Source organism: Montipora foliosa, chromosome 1 (assembly GCF_036669935.1).
Source record: "Montipora foliosa isolate CH-2021 chromosome 1, ASM3666993v2, whole genome shotgun sequence".
NCBI lineage: Eukaryota > Metazoa > Cnidaria > Anthozoa > Scleractinia > Acroporidae > Montipora > Montipora foliosa.
In genome coordinates this window covers 54,957,519-54,976,523 of record NC_090869.1, presented here as the reverse complement: position 1 = coordinate 54,976,523, position 19,005 = coordinate 54,957,519, and the positions used below count along the sequence as shown (strand labels likewise).

Here is a 19,005-nt window from a genome sequence, read left to right as displayed (position 1 = left end):
GTTGGATTTTCTGGTGTGTTTTGTGTTTTTATCCGAGGAGGTCTGGGACTTTTTCTTCTTTATTGGAGAGAGGTGTCCCAGTGGGGTCTGGGACCTAAAAAACGCCTAAGGAAACGCCTAAAACGGGTTTGTCTGTTTAAACGTCTACAAAAACGGAACGCTCACGACCACGCCCCTGAACCATTCCCACGGTCTGTCAATCAAATTCCCTCTCGACAAATCAGGAGCCAGCTGGATAATTATTCAAAGTATTAGAGCTTTGATAATCCTAATAGGATCCCGTTACGACGAACCAATCAGATGCCTCCATTTCAACGCGTCCTTAGCAACGCCCCTAGCAACGCTCCACAGCTCCACAAATTCCTTTGCGGAAAAAAAGGAGTCGAATCATCCTTAATATACTACTTCCAAGTGAGCAATATCCACAGTAGGAGAAACCATGTGTGCATATGTTTCAGCAGTAGTTCAGTCTCTGTGTTGCATTTCCTTTCTGTAGATTATTAATCAGTCACAAGTAAAAAAACACAGACCAGACATTTCCTTTCTGAAACAAAATATATGTTTATGAATGGTGCTATTACGACTAAGGTTTAATTAACTTGTACAATGGATCTCTTCATGATATAAAATTAGAGAAATTGAAAAAAATTCCTCGTTAAATAAACAAGCAAGTAAAACTGTAATGTTTTAATTTGTTTTGGATCTGCAGTTACATCTCGTTATTAGGATTGTGATCACATTGAGAAGCCTTAAGAAGGGATACTAAAATTGTTTCTGTTAAAGTCATGGAAATAAAGCCTGTTGTTGTTGTTTGCTTTTTAAAATTCTTTCCGTCAGTTTTGCTTTCTTCAGACAAAAAACTCCGTTTGGTTTATCGACTGAAGATAATTAACTTCAAGCAACTAACTAAAGTCTGCGGGAAACTTGATAAGGAAACAAAAGAACTGCAATAAGGTAACGAACAATTTGTTTTTGATCATGAAGTCTACAAGGCTCTATTAACTTTTACATATATAATAAGAAAACGTCGGAGGCGATGAGTTTATTTCGTCTCCAGTTCTCACCAGTGTTAAAACAAAGTCTAATTAGCCCACGGATGGATCTTTCCGGAGTGTCTGAAGCTTCAATAATCAGCCTGTTGACAGGAGATTGTGAGAATATAAATCTACATAACACTGAGAAAAAAATGTATTTTTATTTCATGCCGTAACATTTAAATTTCCCGAGCGTGTGATATCCTTCCTCATTGCTGGCACCAGTATCTCCAAATCTCAACTGTAACACAGGAAGGTGAGACTTTTCTGTGAGAAGACCACTGTCCTCATCCCATGTGCCGTTACTCTTGTCGCAGTTACATCCTTGACTCGGGTCTGCGCATGAGTTTGGCGATGTAACTCCACATGCGCATTTGTTGTGATCAGCAGGTGTGGCACCTCCCCAGTACGTCATTTTGGTCAATGTTCTTGACATCCACCACGCAGTGTCGCCGCGAAAAATAAGAGAACCGCGACACTCGTACTTGATAAACTGCTCGCAATGAGTAGACACATTCGTAAGGAAAGCTATTTGTGGTACATTAGTGATGCCTTCCCCCAGGTAGTAAACATCGCGACTGTAACTTCCAATTGGTTCGTACCCTGTTACGTGCATTCTATCTTCGCTGTCGTGACCGATGACTGTAACCCCAACTCCAGTCTTAACAGCCATGTTACAAAATACAGTGAACGGTTGGTAGCCTCCATCGCCATCAGGATCGATAACATAGGAGCCACTTGTGGCCTGTGGGCTGTGATATTTAATTTCACTGCAGGAATTTCCTTAAAAAAAAGGGAAGTGCTAATGTAAATGTATGCGTCAACAAAGTCTAAAAAGTACCTGGGCCTAACAATTGCAAGCGAAATTGGACCAATCGCTTGAACTCTTATTTGGCACTTCTTGTTTTCAGTTTGTGAAACTTAATTCGTATGCTTACCCGTGCGTTCATATCAATGTCAACTCTGTAGGCCTTCCCTTTTTCAAAGCTTTTCACAAATTTTAATTCACTACGTGCAATTTGTAATTCAGTTTTTGTATTCCGATGATTTTAGCAACAATATCAATTCATTTATATGGACTACCAAACCTACCTTTGCGTTGGCATCGATCGCCAGCAAATCCAGGCTGACAAAGACAGTAATACGTATTCATCTGAAAGTCTGGAACACAGGAACCGTTCTGACAGATAGGCTGGCAGATAGACTTTGAGTTTAAGAAAAGACATCAACTTGGTAGCTAAATAGTAGATCCTCCTGTAATTATCCACAAGCCTACTCTTGTAGGGAGACCTATAATCTCTGGTTGTAACGGGCCTACAGAAAGAATATCAGCATTTGTTGACACATTGCTTCAGCCTATTTCCACATCACAAACGTCTTGTCTAAAAGACTCCACAGATTTTATCAACTTCATTGAGAAGACGAAGATGGGAAAACGAACTTTCCTTGTAACGATGGATGTCACAAATCTATATACAAATATACCGCAAGAAGAGGGAATCACTACAGTATGCAATGCGTACGAAAATTTTCACAAAAATAACCCTCCAATTCCCACTAACTATATCAAAGAAATGCTAAGACTTATACTTAAAGAGAACTCTTTCCAATTCAACGGAAAGAACTATCTTCAACTTCACGGTACCGCTATGGGTACGAAAATGGCCGTTGCTTTCGCAAACATCTTTATGGCCGACATCGAGAGAGAAATTCTTAGCAAAAGCGTCATAAAGCCACTGATTTGGAAACGATACATTGACGACATTTTTTCGTTGTGGGATGTCAGCAAACAGGATATAGACAAGTTCATCACACAAGCAAACTTACACCACCCTACAATAAAATTTACGGCTGAGATCTCGAACACTGAAGCCACATTTCTAGACACTGTTGTATACAAAGGCAAACGTTTTCAAAATGAATCCACTCTGGATGTAAAAACACACTTCAAGCCAACTGAAACCTTTCAGTACACCCATTTTTCCTCCTGCCACCCATCAGGTGTCAAAAAAGGATTCGTGAAGGGCGAAGCCCTAAGACTCCTACGCACTAACTCTTCAGAAACAACTTTTGAAGAGAGGATTAACAAATTTAAATCACGTTTCCTTGCTAGAGGTTATCCGAAACGTCTGATTGAGACCCTTCTATCGGACATTAAATTTACAGAAAGGGAATCAGCGCTGCCCTTTGTGACACATTATCATCCGGGAGTGCCACACCTTAAAAAAGTTTTATTAGAAAAATGGCACTTGATACAAAATCAGCCTTCTCTACGGCAAATTTTCAAAGAGCCACCACTCATATCCTTCAAAAGAGGAAAATCTCTCAAGGACGTGCTTGTGAGAGCGAAACTTTAAAGAGGTCAAAGACCAAAAAATACAATACAATAGCCTCATGTGGGAGTGGAACTTCAAAAACCGGAAATACGGTTCAAAAATCTCAATTGTTAAGGAGTTGTGTAGGCCTGTCAATCCTTGCTACCTACTACCCTAAATGCCAACTTAGAAAATTACGTGTTTATACCAGTTGTGTATTAAATCGATAAAAGGCGTTTAAGGTACAGTGCAATGGTCTGACGCCAGAGTAAGCGGTTTTGCAGTCAAATTCCCATATACTGGACTGAAAATGTCTTTTCAAGATTGTGTAGGAGGGGGGGGGGGGGGGGGGCGAAAAAGGCACGAAAGAAGCGTTGCTCGTAAAACGATGAAACTATGTACAGCGAATTCTCTACTTTTCGCCCAATTTTTGACAAGTGTCCCAAGGTCTTTTGACCCGGATAGTAGGTTGAATTTGCACTCTACCTATTTTAAAAGCAGCTATCAACAGCCCAAAATGGATTGAAAACATCTTCCCTCAAGCTCTGTCTTACGCATCTCAACATATTTTTCTTACTGTTTCGTATCATCTCATCGGTTTCTGCATAGTTAACTATAGTTTCTGTATTTATACACTTATCCACGTGTCAGTCTCAACATTACAACATAGTAAGGAAACAAAGAACCGTACTATGCACTTATCGGTTTTCGATCTTGCACCTTCCAAAACTTTGGTCTTGTGTCTCCATCACTACACTCAACGACGAACATGTTCCACCCACCGTTGTTTATTTTTGGTCCTTTTGTATTTACAAGCAACGATTTTGCAAAACATAAACAAGTAAAAATTAGAGATAGAAAAGAACGACGTTTCGGTGACATCTTGACACCATTTTCAAGTTCAAATGCAATAGAACAAACTGTGAGAAAATTGTTGCCTCAAAATTAACATATAAATATGCAAGATCTCGCAAATAGTTTTGCTTGACTTGAGTCCGACAGGACATTGAGAGGGGTTAGTTCTCTAATTATCAGAATTTCATGCACTAAACAATCGAACTTATTCATGCACTTCTTGAAAACAGAAACTAATGTTTGTTAAGGTCCTTCGGGATAATACAATTTTCGTTAATTGTTTGCCAATGGAAGAGGACTGTTTCGTGTGTTCAGCCGCGCGTTGGTGCAAGTGCCTGAGAGTATATTCTACATAACTTGCATCGCACAAGTCGCATTGAAATTTATAAATTACACATTGTTGGTTAACAATAGGCGGTATTTTCTCATGTACTTTTATCTCTCGATGGATCTTATTGCTGACCAAAACCGGTTGAATGACCGTTTGGGTCTTCAGGCTCAGGTCTTTAATAATAATAATAATAATAATAATAATAATAATAATAATAATAATAATAATAATAATAATAATAATAATAACGGCTTATTCACAGTATATCCACATAAAAGGAAGTGGCTTTTCATCTGTGAAGGCCTACAATACTAATTTTAACATGTCATTAATATCTACAATCTATAATAAAATCTACACTTGAATGCAAGTATGTAGAAGGTAATGGTTAAAAAAAAAAATCTATCATAAAATCTATACTTGAATACAAATATGTAGAATGTAATGGTTGGTGGTTTCTATGTCTTTACGGGGGAGACAAAGCGCGCGCCTTTAAGAACGAGCCTGCTGAGCCTGCAGTATTCTTTGAAATCTTTCAGCTGTTTGCGAATCCTGTCTGCCGAACCCTGGTCTTTTAAGGGCAGGACTATTCGGACCGTTGGGTTTTCATTTGGGGTAGGTATTGGTTGCAGGTCTTCAACTTTACAGGCATGTTGTGGATATTTAAGCCCGGAGAACACTGCCCTCAAACGGTCACATTCTTCAGAAAAATTAGACCAACACGATGATAAGCGATATGCACGGCCAAGCATGGTTTTCAAAAGTCCTCGTTTATATCGCATGTCGACATGGCTCTGGTAGTGGAACAAAAGCCCCGTGTTAGTTGGTTTTATGTAAACTTTGGTCTTGATATGCGGAGCTCTGTTAAGAAGTTGAATTCCACGAAAGGGAAGCAGACCATTACTCTCCTTTTCCAACGGTCCGAATAGTCCTGCCCTTCAAAGACCAGGATTCGGCAGACTTAGTCCGCAGACAGCCGAAAGACTTGAGCCTGAAGACCCAAACAGTCATTCAACCGGTTTTTGTCAGCAATAAGATCCATCGAGAGATAAAAGTGCATGAGAAAAAAACCGCCTATTGTTAACCAACAATGTGTAATTTATAAATTTTAATGTGACTTAATCCAAAACCAAAACTAATCCTAACCTGACCCTATTTTTTCTCTACGCTTAATTTAGGCTCGAAAAAAGTTTCTTCAATTCATCTGAGTGCGTATTCAACCTACAGTAGGTAAAACGAGGATCACCAATTTAACCTAGCCGCAAAAACGGATTTAACCTGAGAGGGATTTTACCGTGAGCTGGACTACTTTGCTGGCTGCAGTAACTATTTGGGGTCATTTTACCACTCTTTCCTCATCTGTAATTGAGGTTTAAGAAAACTTTAAAACAACTTTATTCCAGTGAGGAAAAGCTAGTTATCATATAGGTGGGAATCTATTCAGCCGACATCTCCATTGAGCGAAAAAAAATTAGCAGCTGCTGTCCGACATTAAATCGGAAATCCCCACTGTGCCATTCAGTATTTCTCGTAAATGTGTCATTTGGTTTCCCATGTATCCAATTTAATATCCCAGGGTGTTTTGTTAAATATTCTGCTCGAAGCAGAAAGAAAAAAAAAAAACGGAATCCCAAGCATTTCCTTTTTTGACACACTCAAATTGATTTTAGTTCTTTACTCTACTAAGTTAACGAAAATCGAACCCGAACAGTGCCGGCGCTAAAAGTAAGTGGTGAACCGACGTTTGCCGAAATAAATTTTATTTTATTCACCTTTGTTCCGTTTGCCCTTCAAATTTAATTGCTCTGATGATTTTTCCACGATATGGCCATTTTGAAACACGATGTTAATTAAGAAAGAAGTTCTTGTTATCTGTTTTTACTGGAAGACTATGTTAATAGGGGAAAGGTGTACCTATGAAGCTGTTGATACACTTGGAAATACATGGTAACCGAAAATTTTAAATGCATCCCACTAAAATCTTGTGATTCGAGTTCTTTCTCGAGAAGTCAATAAATTAATTTGAATAGTTACCCATGGGCTGTAATGATGGAAGACATCGCTTGCTTGAAAGTCCAATTCTCTGGCCCTGTATTTGTCAGTGGCTAACAACTCACACCGATACAGACCGTCTGAGTCAGGCTGGGCAGCCAAGTTGAACGAAAGACACTGTGTTTCACCAATGCACCTGAATGTGCAGTCAACTGGGCCCTCAGTCAAAAAAGAAACAATACTCTCTACCACTAGTTGACAGTTAGCATCTCGAGAGAAATTTCCGATCGAGAAAATCCCATTTTGATGACGAAAAAGAGCACTTTGAAACATAGCATATTCACCAACGGTCAGGACCGCTAAAGACGCCAAAATTGTGACAAAGTTCACATGCGCCATCGTTTAGTTTTTCGTGCTTTTTGGTCATAGATAAACAAAACACCCTCACTATTCTACAGTCCTTAAAATGGCAAAGTTTTGGGCTGAGAGTAATTTACTTGCCAAACGAAATGCACACGTTAATTATTAATAAAATCCGCAAAGGTTTGTACAGTCCATGATGTGACAATTATACAGAAGGTTCAACTGAAAAATGTCACCCGTATAAATAAACACTGTGTCTTCTTCGACTGACTAGAGAAGTGGCATATGCACAAAAATAGAAAACGATACATATGGATTTCAGTCCTTCCAGGTGATTTTTATCAACAGAAATCCTTTTCATCGTGGAGACCCACTCAGAAGATTGCACAATTTTTCACAGATAATAAGCTAAATAATTTATTGCCTGCCTGTTAAGACATTCATCTCCATAATGATAAATGAAATCATATTTCTCTTTTTATTAAAAGATTTTTCTTCGAGTATGGGATAGAATTGAAAATCGGATGCTTCTACTTAGTAGACCATTCAAATTCTCGGTGAGGGTTGACAGGACGTAACATGTCGATCGGAATCGATCATCGGAAAGGTAGTCGATAAGTCGATAGTGCTCGATAATTGTCGATAATTGTCGATTGATTGGTTTGTCGATAAAAGTCGATAATCACAGAGTTCTCAGGGCTGGCTATCGATTTGTATCGACTTTTATCGATTTCTATCGACATCAATATGTCAAGGGAAGCTCGATCGACTTTGTATAAGCATCGTGAGTGTAAAAAGTTGTACGGCGCTGATAATGGAAATAAAGCTGAATAAAGTTGCAGTAAAACCTGAAAAAAGCAGATGTTATCCTGTTCTGTCCGCAACCGAATTTTTACCTCAAGAAAGCTGAAGAAATGCGCCTTGGTTTGCACCACTCGCGTGCAATATCGCTTCTGTCCGTTCGCGACGCTTCGCAATTTTTTCCGGTCCTGCGCCGCGATTGTTTTGGTCAGCACCAGTACGCATGTATATTTGTTTGAAAGCTTTGAAAGGGCGCTGAGATGGCGGGAAAATGCTACGATAAAGAAAAATGCGGACAATCGACAAAGTACTCAGATGTAATTAACTTTTATTCAATTATTGCTGTTGTTGGCTGGATCCACCACTCAGCTGACCAGTGTATTGTCACGGCTTATACAGGCCCTGCTTTTGTTTTCTCCTTTGGTTGTTGAACCAATCTGTAATCTAAATAAATAAATAAATAGATAAATAAATAACTAAAATACATTAGAAATACAGCTCCACATACCATCGTGTGAGCCCATCGTGTAAAAAAAGAAAATTTTAACGACTGCTGAATATAAGCTGAAGCTCATTTGAAATAGTGATTAAGAAACAACGGATACAAAACAGTGACAACAAACATCTATTTATTCCGTGTTTTTTTCTTCCGCCAACCTGCTTCTCTTCCAATTTCAGCGCCTTTGCTGTGGTTTCAATGACAGCTTTGGAAGGTCTCCCCTGAGAGCTGTCAAACACTGTGTCCAGGGTTGTCAGCTCTAAGTCGCTGAATCTCTCTACTCAGCTCTAGTTACAGTGCAAAGCAGACATTGAAACATACAATAATACAACGCAAAAATAACTGTCCTATGTCCCCTTATAGCTCTACCTATGGTAGTTTTTTATCTTTCGATACTTTTCGATTAAAGTCAATTAAAATCGAACCTCAACAACAAAAGTCGATCAAAATCGATAATCACAAGAAAGTTTGTGATCGACTTTTATCGTTTTCCGATATTTGTCGATTGATTAGTATCAACTTTTATCGACAATGGTCGATTTTTATCGACTAACGAAATTATCGACATGTTACGTCCTAAACCAATGTACAGATCTTCTAGTACCAGGTAACTTTATAATTAAGAAATAAGGACTGCAATGAGTATGTGGGGTATTTAAAGGATTCTGGCTACATCCCAGACTTTCTTTGTCAGCTAGAATCTGCACTAAGCTTCATCAGATTATACAATGATAATTATGCTGCTGCTTTTCATTATCATAAACAGCTTGCATGCACTACATTTGCAAAACGTTATTAGCTACAGTAGCTTAAAAGAAAAAAAAAATTAACATTCTGTTATTAATATGTTTAAATTGTATTTCTTTGTCTCGCCTAGAAGTATAAGTAAATTATTTCATGAAAACTTTTTCGTAGATTAACTGTTTCTACTTTTAGTTAATGTCACTAACTTTGTGGCCCAAAATACTAGCAATCAGTGTGGGTTTCTCTAGACCCTGTGACCTCATGCCTCTGGAATTTCTGCCATGCTTAGCATTGTAAGCATGTTCAGGTTGTTCCTGGTAGTTCCATTGACTGTCCATTAAGTACTAACAAAAACTTTATGAAATCTTAGTGGTGAAATACCCTTACCACAGAGGCTATGTGGAAATTCCAGAAGGATGGAACTTACAACTACTATTGTTTAAAATTTTTGAAATCCCTATTTTTTGGTGTCTTCCCTTTGTGGATTAATTGTGAAATTACTCTGAGAGTGGGTTGAGGTATTGGGCGCGATCCATTCAACCAAAATTTCCGGAAATTTTGGTCCAAAGCTCAATGGAACGGTTCAGTCCAACCGGAAAAGTTTCAAAACCTTTTGAGGTGGACCACTTTTCCCGGGCAGACCGGTCTGAATCTTGGTTGAATGGATCACCCCATTTAAATTGGTATCCACTTTGCAGTGGCGAGAGTGGGCGAGGTTGTGCGAGATAATGCGACTTTAGGCGAGTTAGAGCGAGATAAGGAAATTTGAACATAATTTCAAGCTGCGAGTTAGGGCGAGTTAAGACGAGTTAAGGTCCCAGAGTAGGCCTATGGATGCTCGCTGTACCTTGAAACTTGGTCAAGGAGAAGTAAATTTATCTATGTGGCCATCGCCGGAGTTTGGGCGTGACTGATGTCGGAGAAGTGTGATTTTATCGGCGACATGTGAGGTAAGCTAGGAATTAGTTGCCAGCCTTTCCTTTATTTTGGTACGAGTGACAACCGGGAATTAGAGAAGTTGCTTAATCGCATTCAATCACGCAAATAACCTTACAAAAACTGAGAAAGTCACCGCGACAATAAAGTACAGCTTTTTCATTGCGAACTTTTGTGGGGAAATATCTTTTTCAGTTTGTTATCGAGATTCCCACAGGGGCACCCAATGTCAATTTTCGGAAAATATCTATTCGGAAAACAATTTGAGATCTAGAATTTTCGGAAGATTTGTTGTAAAATTCCTTCCTTGCCTGCCTGTCCTAGGATTTTCGAACATCTAAAACATGGTATAATTGCCCATTTTCAACGGATCTTTACCCTAAAAAGGTCACCTAGCTAGAATTTTCGGGAGCCTTTTTCTGGCTGAAATTCTCGAAAAGGTAAGTTTTGATCCCTATAATTTTCGGATCACCAGACTTTCGTTTAAATACTAAAACCCGTTTAACAATGCTATGTTTAAGTGGTTTTGAACTATATTCTAGTTCAGAACCTCTGATTCCCATACAAATCCTTATAATTTTTTACCCTCCGAGACTGGTCCGCCTGTGGTCAACCCAGCCTCTTTGCAAACTCATTCCTTCATCTATCCGTTTTCCACGAGATGGGAGTGCAAACTAAACCTGTTTTATTCATTTCCTCAGTGTTCAGGAAACTTTTTGGCCATAAGGCTAGTCTACTAACCGTTTATCTAACGGATTTTGGAAAGACCGGGGAAATGGTAAGATTCGAGACTGATTTGCATAACAGAATTCAATGAAAATGAAATATTTATCAACCACTTGGCTTTCTTGGCCACTTGACAGATGCATGTCATGGGCTAGTCTGAATCTCAACCAAATGCGACCTCGTACAGACCTCAAACAGTTGTTGAAAGACTTTTGTGAGATACTCATTCTTCAGAGAACTGCACCCCATTTTCGAGGAAGGATAAATCTGAGATTTACTACATACTTTACGGTTGTGTTTACGATCACATGATCACAAAATGTCGATATCCGAACGCCGGCTTACAGAATGTCGACGAGTCGACGAGACAAGCTTCCTCGTTTGCAGAAGATATAACTTCACTTCACCAAACGTTTATCTAGTGAACGACTTCTATGAATATTCCAAGACCAGGGGCGGATCCAGAAATTCCAGAAAGAGGGGGCCGAAGAAATTGCGGCGACAGCGCACCCCTCCCCTTCCCCCACATGCCCTCTATCCGACAAATTCACGTTAGTCAAGATGTATTTGAAATAAGAAAGTAAAAGCTCTGAAACTGAACTAAACATTATCTAAAGTAAAACCTCCTGATGCACACTGTACCACTCGAAAGTCGGTTGGTTACAAAAGCTATTTAAATACAGGAAAAAAAGGAGAGACCATGGCCCCTTCGAACTACCGAATATTTCATTTTGAGTCCGAGTTTTGGGAATGAAAGAGATGTGCATCATCCTGGCAGGTATCTGCACAACAACCGAAACGATTCTGAGATGAGGAACTCCTCGAGCGTAGCCTCCAATTCCTATCACATCTTAATTTTGTTTTCAGTTTCTAAGCCAGTCTCCGCAATCTTTGCATACAAAACCAAATTATTCACGCAATGCCTGTCATTTCCTTCTTTCAGATACTGAGACACAAAAAAAATCATTTTTTTTTTCATGCGACGTCTTGCCCTTTGAGCATAGTCGCACAGAATGACCACCGCAGGGACATGGACCTTATCTGTTTTTTTTTCTGTTGATCTTTCTTTTTCATTTTACCAACAGTTGTTTACTTAACAAGACGGTGTCCAGGGACATGTGTACTAATTAAATTAAACCATAACAATTGTTTAAGCAATAGCGGACTTTTTCCGTGTTTACATAGCATCGTCTAAACACAAGGGGGATTTGGGAGAATCCAAGACAGTTATGCAAACCCGAGACGCAGTCGAGGTTTGCATAACTGTCGAGAATCCTCCCAACTCCCCCGAGTGTTTAGATGGGGCTGAGTAAACACGGAAAAAAGTCCTCTGTTGCTTTCATAAAATATTTCTCAAAAATAATTCGACAAATGAATGAAAATGCTGAGTTTTGTTACTTCTTGATTGAAACAGATTTTCTTTATACACGCTCTTATTATCTACCAGCCAATCCAAACGCGTGTCTGACAACACATAACCAATCAAAGTTCGTGTGACGTCACAGTCGTGTTTACATACTCTCATCTAAACACCGTTATTGACCAATGAGAGTGTGCGTACTATCCTAATTAATATTTTATAAAAATGAATGGTAAGTTGATGTAAACGTGTTCTGTAAGTTAAGTTTTGAATGTATTTTTTTAAATTAATGAATAAAGAACAAAAGGAAAACAAACAACAGGGGCGCCCAACGAATCTGTTCCTCACATTATCTGTTTCCCTGAGGAATCTTGCTGGCTGGCAAAAATACAGGTGTTTCGATGAGCTGGCTGGGAAATTTTGTTATTGATAGAGGTTTTGCCTGGGAATTACTGACTTTTTCTAGCATTTCAACCCGAGCTGGCTGCAGAAACTCTGAAGACTAAGGACGACTAACTGAGGACGATTTTTCACGTTGCCATGTTACCACCAATAGCGTAGCCCCTACTCCACTATAAAAACTACACATAACCCACAATTCCTCTATTCGCTCTGACGAAGGGCTAACGCTCGAAACGTCAGCTTTTAGAATCTCTGTACGGTGGCCAATTTACATTATCAACTCCGTTGATAAAACCAAATTTTTGTATACTACTTCCCCACCGACGCAGCACCACAGTTTCTTTAGAAACTACCCCTTCATTAAAAAAAATATATATATATATAAATAAAAAAAAAGAGCCCCCTCCCTCTCCCAGAGAGTAGTCGTTTTGGATCGAGGGATTTGAAAGTGCGCGGAATTCCTGGCTGGGAAATAAATTTGATCAGCTGGCTGGGAAACCAACCAATTTTATCTTGCTGGCTGGGAAATTTCTTGTGTGTCTTGCTGGGAAAAAGGAACAGATAATGTTTTCCCAGCAACACTGAAAAACACCTGAAAATGCCTTAAATAACATTTATTTTCATTAACTGGGGTATAATAATACATTTTACAACAAATTGGTCGTTGGGTGCCCCTGAAACAAAACAAAACAATTATACCAAGCAATACTCAAAACTCACAAAGTTCAATTAGACTATAAGGGCGGCGTTCGGTTGACGCTATTCTGGAATAAGAATAAAAGTAATAACGTCCAGGTTATTCTTTGGGGGTGAATTTAGGAAGATACCTCTATAATATATGCTGAAAATGTCCTTTGTATTCTGATACCATCAAAATTCTCGCAGATGTAAATTTTAGAAATAAACCTTCGTATTCTTATTCCGGAAGAAGGCCAATCGAACTCGTCCTAAATGCGACCTCGAACACACTGGTTAACAGCGTTAAAAGCCCTGTGTACCAAGCGATTCTGAGGAAGCTTTAGCTAGTCAGTGCATCGTACACGTCTCCGTGCGAAGGCAACTGTGTGACAGTAACGATGATGACAGCGTGTAAGTCCGAATGTGACTTGCTCCATGTAAACTGCTCTGAGGCGCTAAACATTTCTGAAGCCAAGCCTGCTCAAAGGAAGTCATGTGTAGGCTTCAATTCCTTGATGGCTTGCTTTTAAAACGATCCGATAATAAACCAAAAAAACGTACACAATGGTAAATGTTTGTTTTCTTCATTACAAGGTGTCTGTGCATGGGCAGAAAGACGGGAGAGGACAAAACGCGAAGCCCTACTCCATAGAGTACCCTATGGACTACCCAAATGAAGTACCCTAAAAATACTATTTCGAATGAGTACTGTTGATCCACGTGTAAGCAGCATCTCAAATAGTGCCTACTTAAGCCTCAACACCCATTTTAAACAGCATTGTTCAACGGTATTTAAGTCTAAGCACCCATTTTAAAAAGGTTAGCTTTCGATTATTGTTGTTATGGCCGATTACTTCATGTAAGCTAACCTTTTTAAAATGGGTGCTTAGACTTAAATACTGTTGAACAATGCTGTTTAAAATGGGTGTTGAGGCTTAAGTAAGCACTATTTCAGATGCTGCTTACACATTGATCAACAGTACTCATTCGAAATAGTATTTTTAGGTACTTCATTTGGGTAGTCCATAGTGTACTCCATAGAGTAGGGTCCGCGTTTTGTCCTCTCCCCAGAAAGGCTGCTATTTTAACACATTTTCAAAGAAACGAGATGCTTCCGTGAAGCATATACTGGGTTGCCTGTGGTACGTGTAACAGAAAATCAGAAGGCACTGAATTGTGTGGTATTGAACTACAGCATTCCAGTCTCTGAAGAATAACAAATAAAAGAGAAGCGAGAAACATTGGCTTCTAGGCTGACATGTTGATAATTTTCAAGTTCCCTCACAACTTCTTTTCACCCCAAGTTTAAGCGTGCCCTCTGAGCATCTGACAGCTTTGTAATACTAAAGTTCACTGAAGTTAAACCCTGTCCGGCTGGGTTAGTATCTGGATGGGTGACCTAAACAATATACCCCTTCGTAAAACAGAAGCGTCGGACCGAAAATACTATTAACGCTAACAAATGCGAACTCAGAAAGGTACAGATTTTGTTAGCTTGCTTTACGCAAAACAAATATTGATGAAAAAGTAAATAACTATTGATACACAGTTTTTAGAAAGAGCAGAAGGAAGTTTCCGGGACGTTCGATCGAGAATAAAATATTTACGACATGAAAACAACATTAATTTTGAACCATGAATATAGAATATAAAAAGTTACGATCAGCGACAAACATTTTGGGAGATTTGTCCTACGTTCAATTTTGTTATTCTACTTTTGGCTGCACAAATAAATCGCAAAATCGAAAGTGACATGGCCGGAATTCAGCGGGCTCCGTGATTAAGTTACCGCGGCAAGTTTGCTCGCCAAACAGTGAAGCATCTGTGTCAAATGATGGCAAGACACCGGGTTTTTGTAAGTTTCTTTTTCTGTCAAGTGTTATAAAGTTTGACAATAAAATGAGCGAAGTCAAAACAAACATCACAATCGCCCAACTCTTGAGGTTGACCATTTGCTTATGCAAAGTCAAAATTTACTCTCCAAGACGCATACGACGTTATTTATCACCAGGTAATTCCATAATTTTGGAAATAGCAGCTACTTTATTATTAATAGTTAATAGTTAATAGTTTATTGAAAACACATTTTCGCATTTAAAAATGAATTACAATGTGTATTTACAATTTAAAAATTATATAAAATTTAAAAACTACATAAAAATGTAGATTCTAAATAATTGCACTAGCAAAAAAGCTTCTTTTAAGCCGCTCCGTTCTACACTTATATAGGGTTCTGTGAGTATTATTCCTCATCGAACGTCCATGCGCACTCACCCTCGTCATTGTCAGGTGCTTTGAGAGAGGGCCCTTCCCGTCAAATTTCTTTAAAGTTCTAATGCAAAGATCATTGCGGCGAACGTCCAACCTTGACATGCCCTGCTATAGGTTTGTTTGGGAAAGATATTAATTCCAAAAGCTCGTTTCTGGACTCTTTCGAGCTGTTCAGACAGATAGGAAGGAAGAGCATAATGCCAGACTACGCAGCTATATTCCAAAATAGAACGTATCAAAGACACATAAATTGAGACTGGATCAGCTGCTGGGACACCACCCCGACGTAAAACACGTAGGTTATGTAAGCGTTTCGATGCCTTAGCAACTACTGATGCGATATGTTCGTTCCACTTTAAGTCATTCTGAATAATAAGCCCCAGGACCTTATGTGAGGTTACCACTTCTAACGGTTGATCATCAATTGTTAAGGGGGATAACTGGGGTTTTTCCTTGAAGAAAGACAAACGCAAATCTTAGCATTTCTTAGCGTTAAGACGCATCCAGTTGTCAGAGGCCCAGCTGTTTACATAGTCAAGTGTAGACTGGGAAGATGATAAGCTACCCTTACTAAGGTTCTCTGACAACGAGACATCGTCTACGTACTTCCACATTCCGAAATTAGGTGACATGGCCCTCCCCAAATCATTGACCATTGTGAGGAACAAAATCGGGCCTAGTTTGGGCCCTCGGGGGACCCCTGCTTTGACAGGGAGCCATTCCGAAAATGTCTGATTTAACTTAACGGGTTGTTTTCTATCAGATAGAAAGTTAATGATCCAAGGGATCAGACAAAGTCCAGTGTTAAGGTTAATAAGCTTTTGGACAAGGATGTTGTAACCAATACGGTCAAAACCTGTTGAAAAGTCCAAAAAGCAGACTCGGAGATGTTCATTAGGACTGTCTAGCTGTAAAAGCCAATTATGGACCATATCTAACAGACAGTAAGATGTGGATGTTCCTTTCAAGCAGCCAAAGTGCATAGGGTCAATTTTATCCCTGACATCCTCAATCAACAATGAAACCACAAAGTCTTCTAAAACCTTGGAAATGCAGGGTGTGAGTGAGATTGGTCTTTTATCACTCTCACATGTGGGCTTTGTGACTTTAGGGATTGGGATGATATTAGATTCCTTCCACGAGAATGGCATAACCCCAGACGACAAAGATACATTAAAAATAGTAGCAGCTGGGGTTGCTAGTTCAAAAGCAAACTCTTTAAAAATTCTGCTAGGAATATTATCGGGTCCGTGGGCCTTATGGGGCTTAATTGAAGTAAGTTTTTTACATACTTTATAAGGTTGTACCATGGGCAACGTATCGTCCGTGGAGGATGGGGGGGGGGGGGGGGGAAGCTGGCAGCAAAGACAAATCAAGCGGGGGGATGTCCGAACTTTCACATGTAAAGAAATTATTAAGCGCATTGGCTAATTCAAGATCAGATAAGGTCTTACCATCATCGGCGTCACAATTTTTCACTGATTTTGGGGCTCATTTTGTTGAAACTCAAGCACGCTTCCAACAGACCTGTTTATTTTCGTAAACCTTCCTGCTTACAGAGCAATACTAAAAAAATTCTCCCATATCACATTTCAACCTTAAGCTCGAAAATTCAATACAAAACATGATATTATAATTCACAAACGCAAAAAATACCACAGAATCCTTTTCCAGCGAAAAATGTATTGAAGCAAACAACATATTTGCCCTTAGAGGCGAAAACCTCTTCCTATTTCATTGCCTGCATGAATACAAGAAACTCATTCGTGTCAAATTACCAATGTACTTCAGGTTCAAACCCTTTCCTGAAGAACGTTTTGCTTGAATAATGATGCAGAAAATAGTCGACAAATGGTCAACGAATTTTTTTTTTACCTCACTTTGTTGAACCCATAAGTTACCAGATAATTTTCCATTTGGTTTCAGTGTTGTACATAAAACTACACTCGTGATAAAAGATTGGAAATACAGCTCACTTTGATTTCGACTCGACGGGCGAAAGATTGTTGTTGAAGTCCATTACTCGTCGCTTTTATACCAGAGAATTTTTCATTTGGTTTCAGTGTTCTACATAAGAGCACACTCTTGGTAAAATATTAGAAACACAGCTCACTTTGATTTCGGCTCGACGGGCGATAGATTGTTGTCGAAGTCCATTACTCGTCGCTTTTACGATTCCAGGTATTTGTTTTCAACGCCTGCCTAGTTTATCCAACTGACTTTCCATTATTGAGCTCCATAAGGGTATATTTTGTTTAAAGATCCACTAAAACGCTACTCGCGTTACATGACTTTCGACGCCATTACAGGTTAAGTTTATCATTCTACTATGTCCACCAGAGAAATCGACGCACTTCCACTACCCTCTCTATCCTAAGAAATTACGAGCAGAAGGCTCTATGCGCAAAGACACCACTTGACAGGGGAGTGACAGGCAAGACTTTTACAGACAGGGAAAAAAAAATCAACGCAGATTCCGACTGGGTTTGACATACTGGCAACCCAGTAACTAAAAGCGAAATGATTGCGGAGTTCGATGACTTCCTCGCATTTGAGATACAGAGGGAATTGTGCCAACACTTAAAACGGCCCGAGAAGTTATCTTCTCCTTGGAGAAACGGGTCCCTGGCCACTATACGACAGTTTCAATCTATACCAAGATTTCACTATTTGTCCATGTAACTGTAAATATGCACACTCTAATCACATATAAGGCATGTACGAAAACCTGGCTAGCATTTAACGACGAATCTCTATTATAACATGGGTAGTGACTTATCCACGGAATTAAGTTATCCGCCCTCTGAGTCTCAACAACTGGGGTCTCATCTTTACTGGTCCTTTGTCTCTTTACAGTTCTTTAATGTAACATCCGTTTTGTTCATCTGAGTACCAATCATTACCATCTAAATGAGCATGGAGGTATTTATATTCTCCAAGTGAGCAATATCCACAGTAGCTGAGAAAGCATGTGTGCATATGTTTGAGCGGTAGTTCAGTCTCTGTGTTGCATTCCTTTCTGTAGATTTTTAATCAGTCACAAGTAAAAATCACAGACCAGACATTCATTTTCTTTCTGAAACAAAATACTTGTTTATGAATGGTGCTATTACGACTAAGGTTTAACTAACTTGTACAATGGATCTCTTCATGATATAAGATTATAGAAATTGAAAAAATTCCTCGTTAAATGAAAAAGCAAGTAAAACTGTAATAATGTTTTAATTTGTTTTGGATCTGCAGTTACATCTCGTTATTAGGATTGTGATTAATCTCGTACCCAGATCTCACTCTGTCACTGGTTATGTGAGATCTGGTAAAGTTCGACAGTACACCATTTTTCATCGGCTACTAAAAAAAGGTTGCGGCAATGCAATCTACGCCCCGGTTGGCTTATTTCGCGGGGCACTTAGTGAAGGTTTGGTTTCGCAAGCTCATGTTCTGTTTTGAATAAATTCCAGTTGTGGGGAGGAAAGTTTTGTTTTTCCGACGCCGGAAAAGCTTTACAGTTGAGGAAAATCATTTTAAAAATTTGCGTCGTTTGTGTAAATGGTACCGACGAAAGCCCCACGTACCCTGCCACTCGAATAACGTTCTGCGTAGCTGGCTACGCGGTACGCAGAAACTAATAAATTCAAGTTGAAGTATGTAATTTATTCAAAAAAGTGTACGTTTCTCGTTCTTAAAGCGTGACTCGC

At 39.2% G+C, this 19,005-nt stretch overlaps 1 protein-coding gene across 1 annotated transcript; it reads right to left on the bottom strand.

Moving 5' to 3' along the window:
- Positions 1-640: 640 nt before the first annotated feature.
- LOC137979194 (contactin-associated protein-like 4) lies at positions 641-7,454 on the bottom strand. The gene is made up of 3 exons (XM_068826398.1): positions 6,570-7,454; positions 2,127-2,238; positions 641-1,817 (listed from the first exon to the last, which is right to left on the bottom strand). The coding sequence occupies exons 1-3, from the start codon at positions 6,924-6,926 to the stop codon at positions 1,195-1,197; spliced, it is 1,092 nt and encodes a 363-aa protein (XP_068682499.1). The 5' UTR covers positions 6,927-7,454; the 3' UTR covers positions 641-1,194.
- Between the last annotated feature and the right edge of the window lie 11,551 nt (positions 7,455-19,005).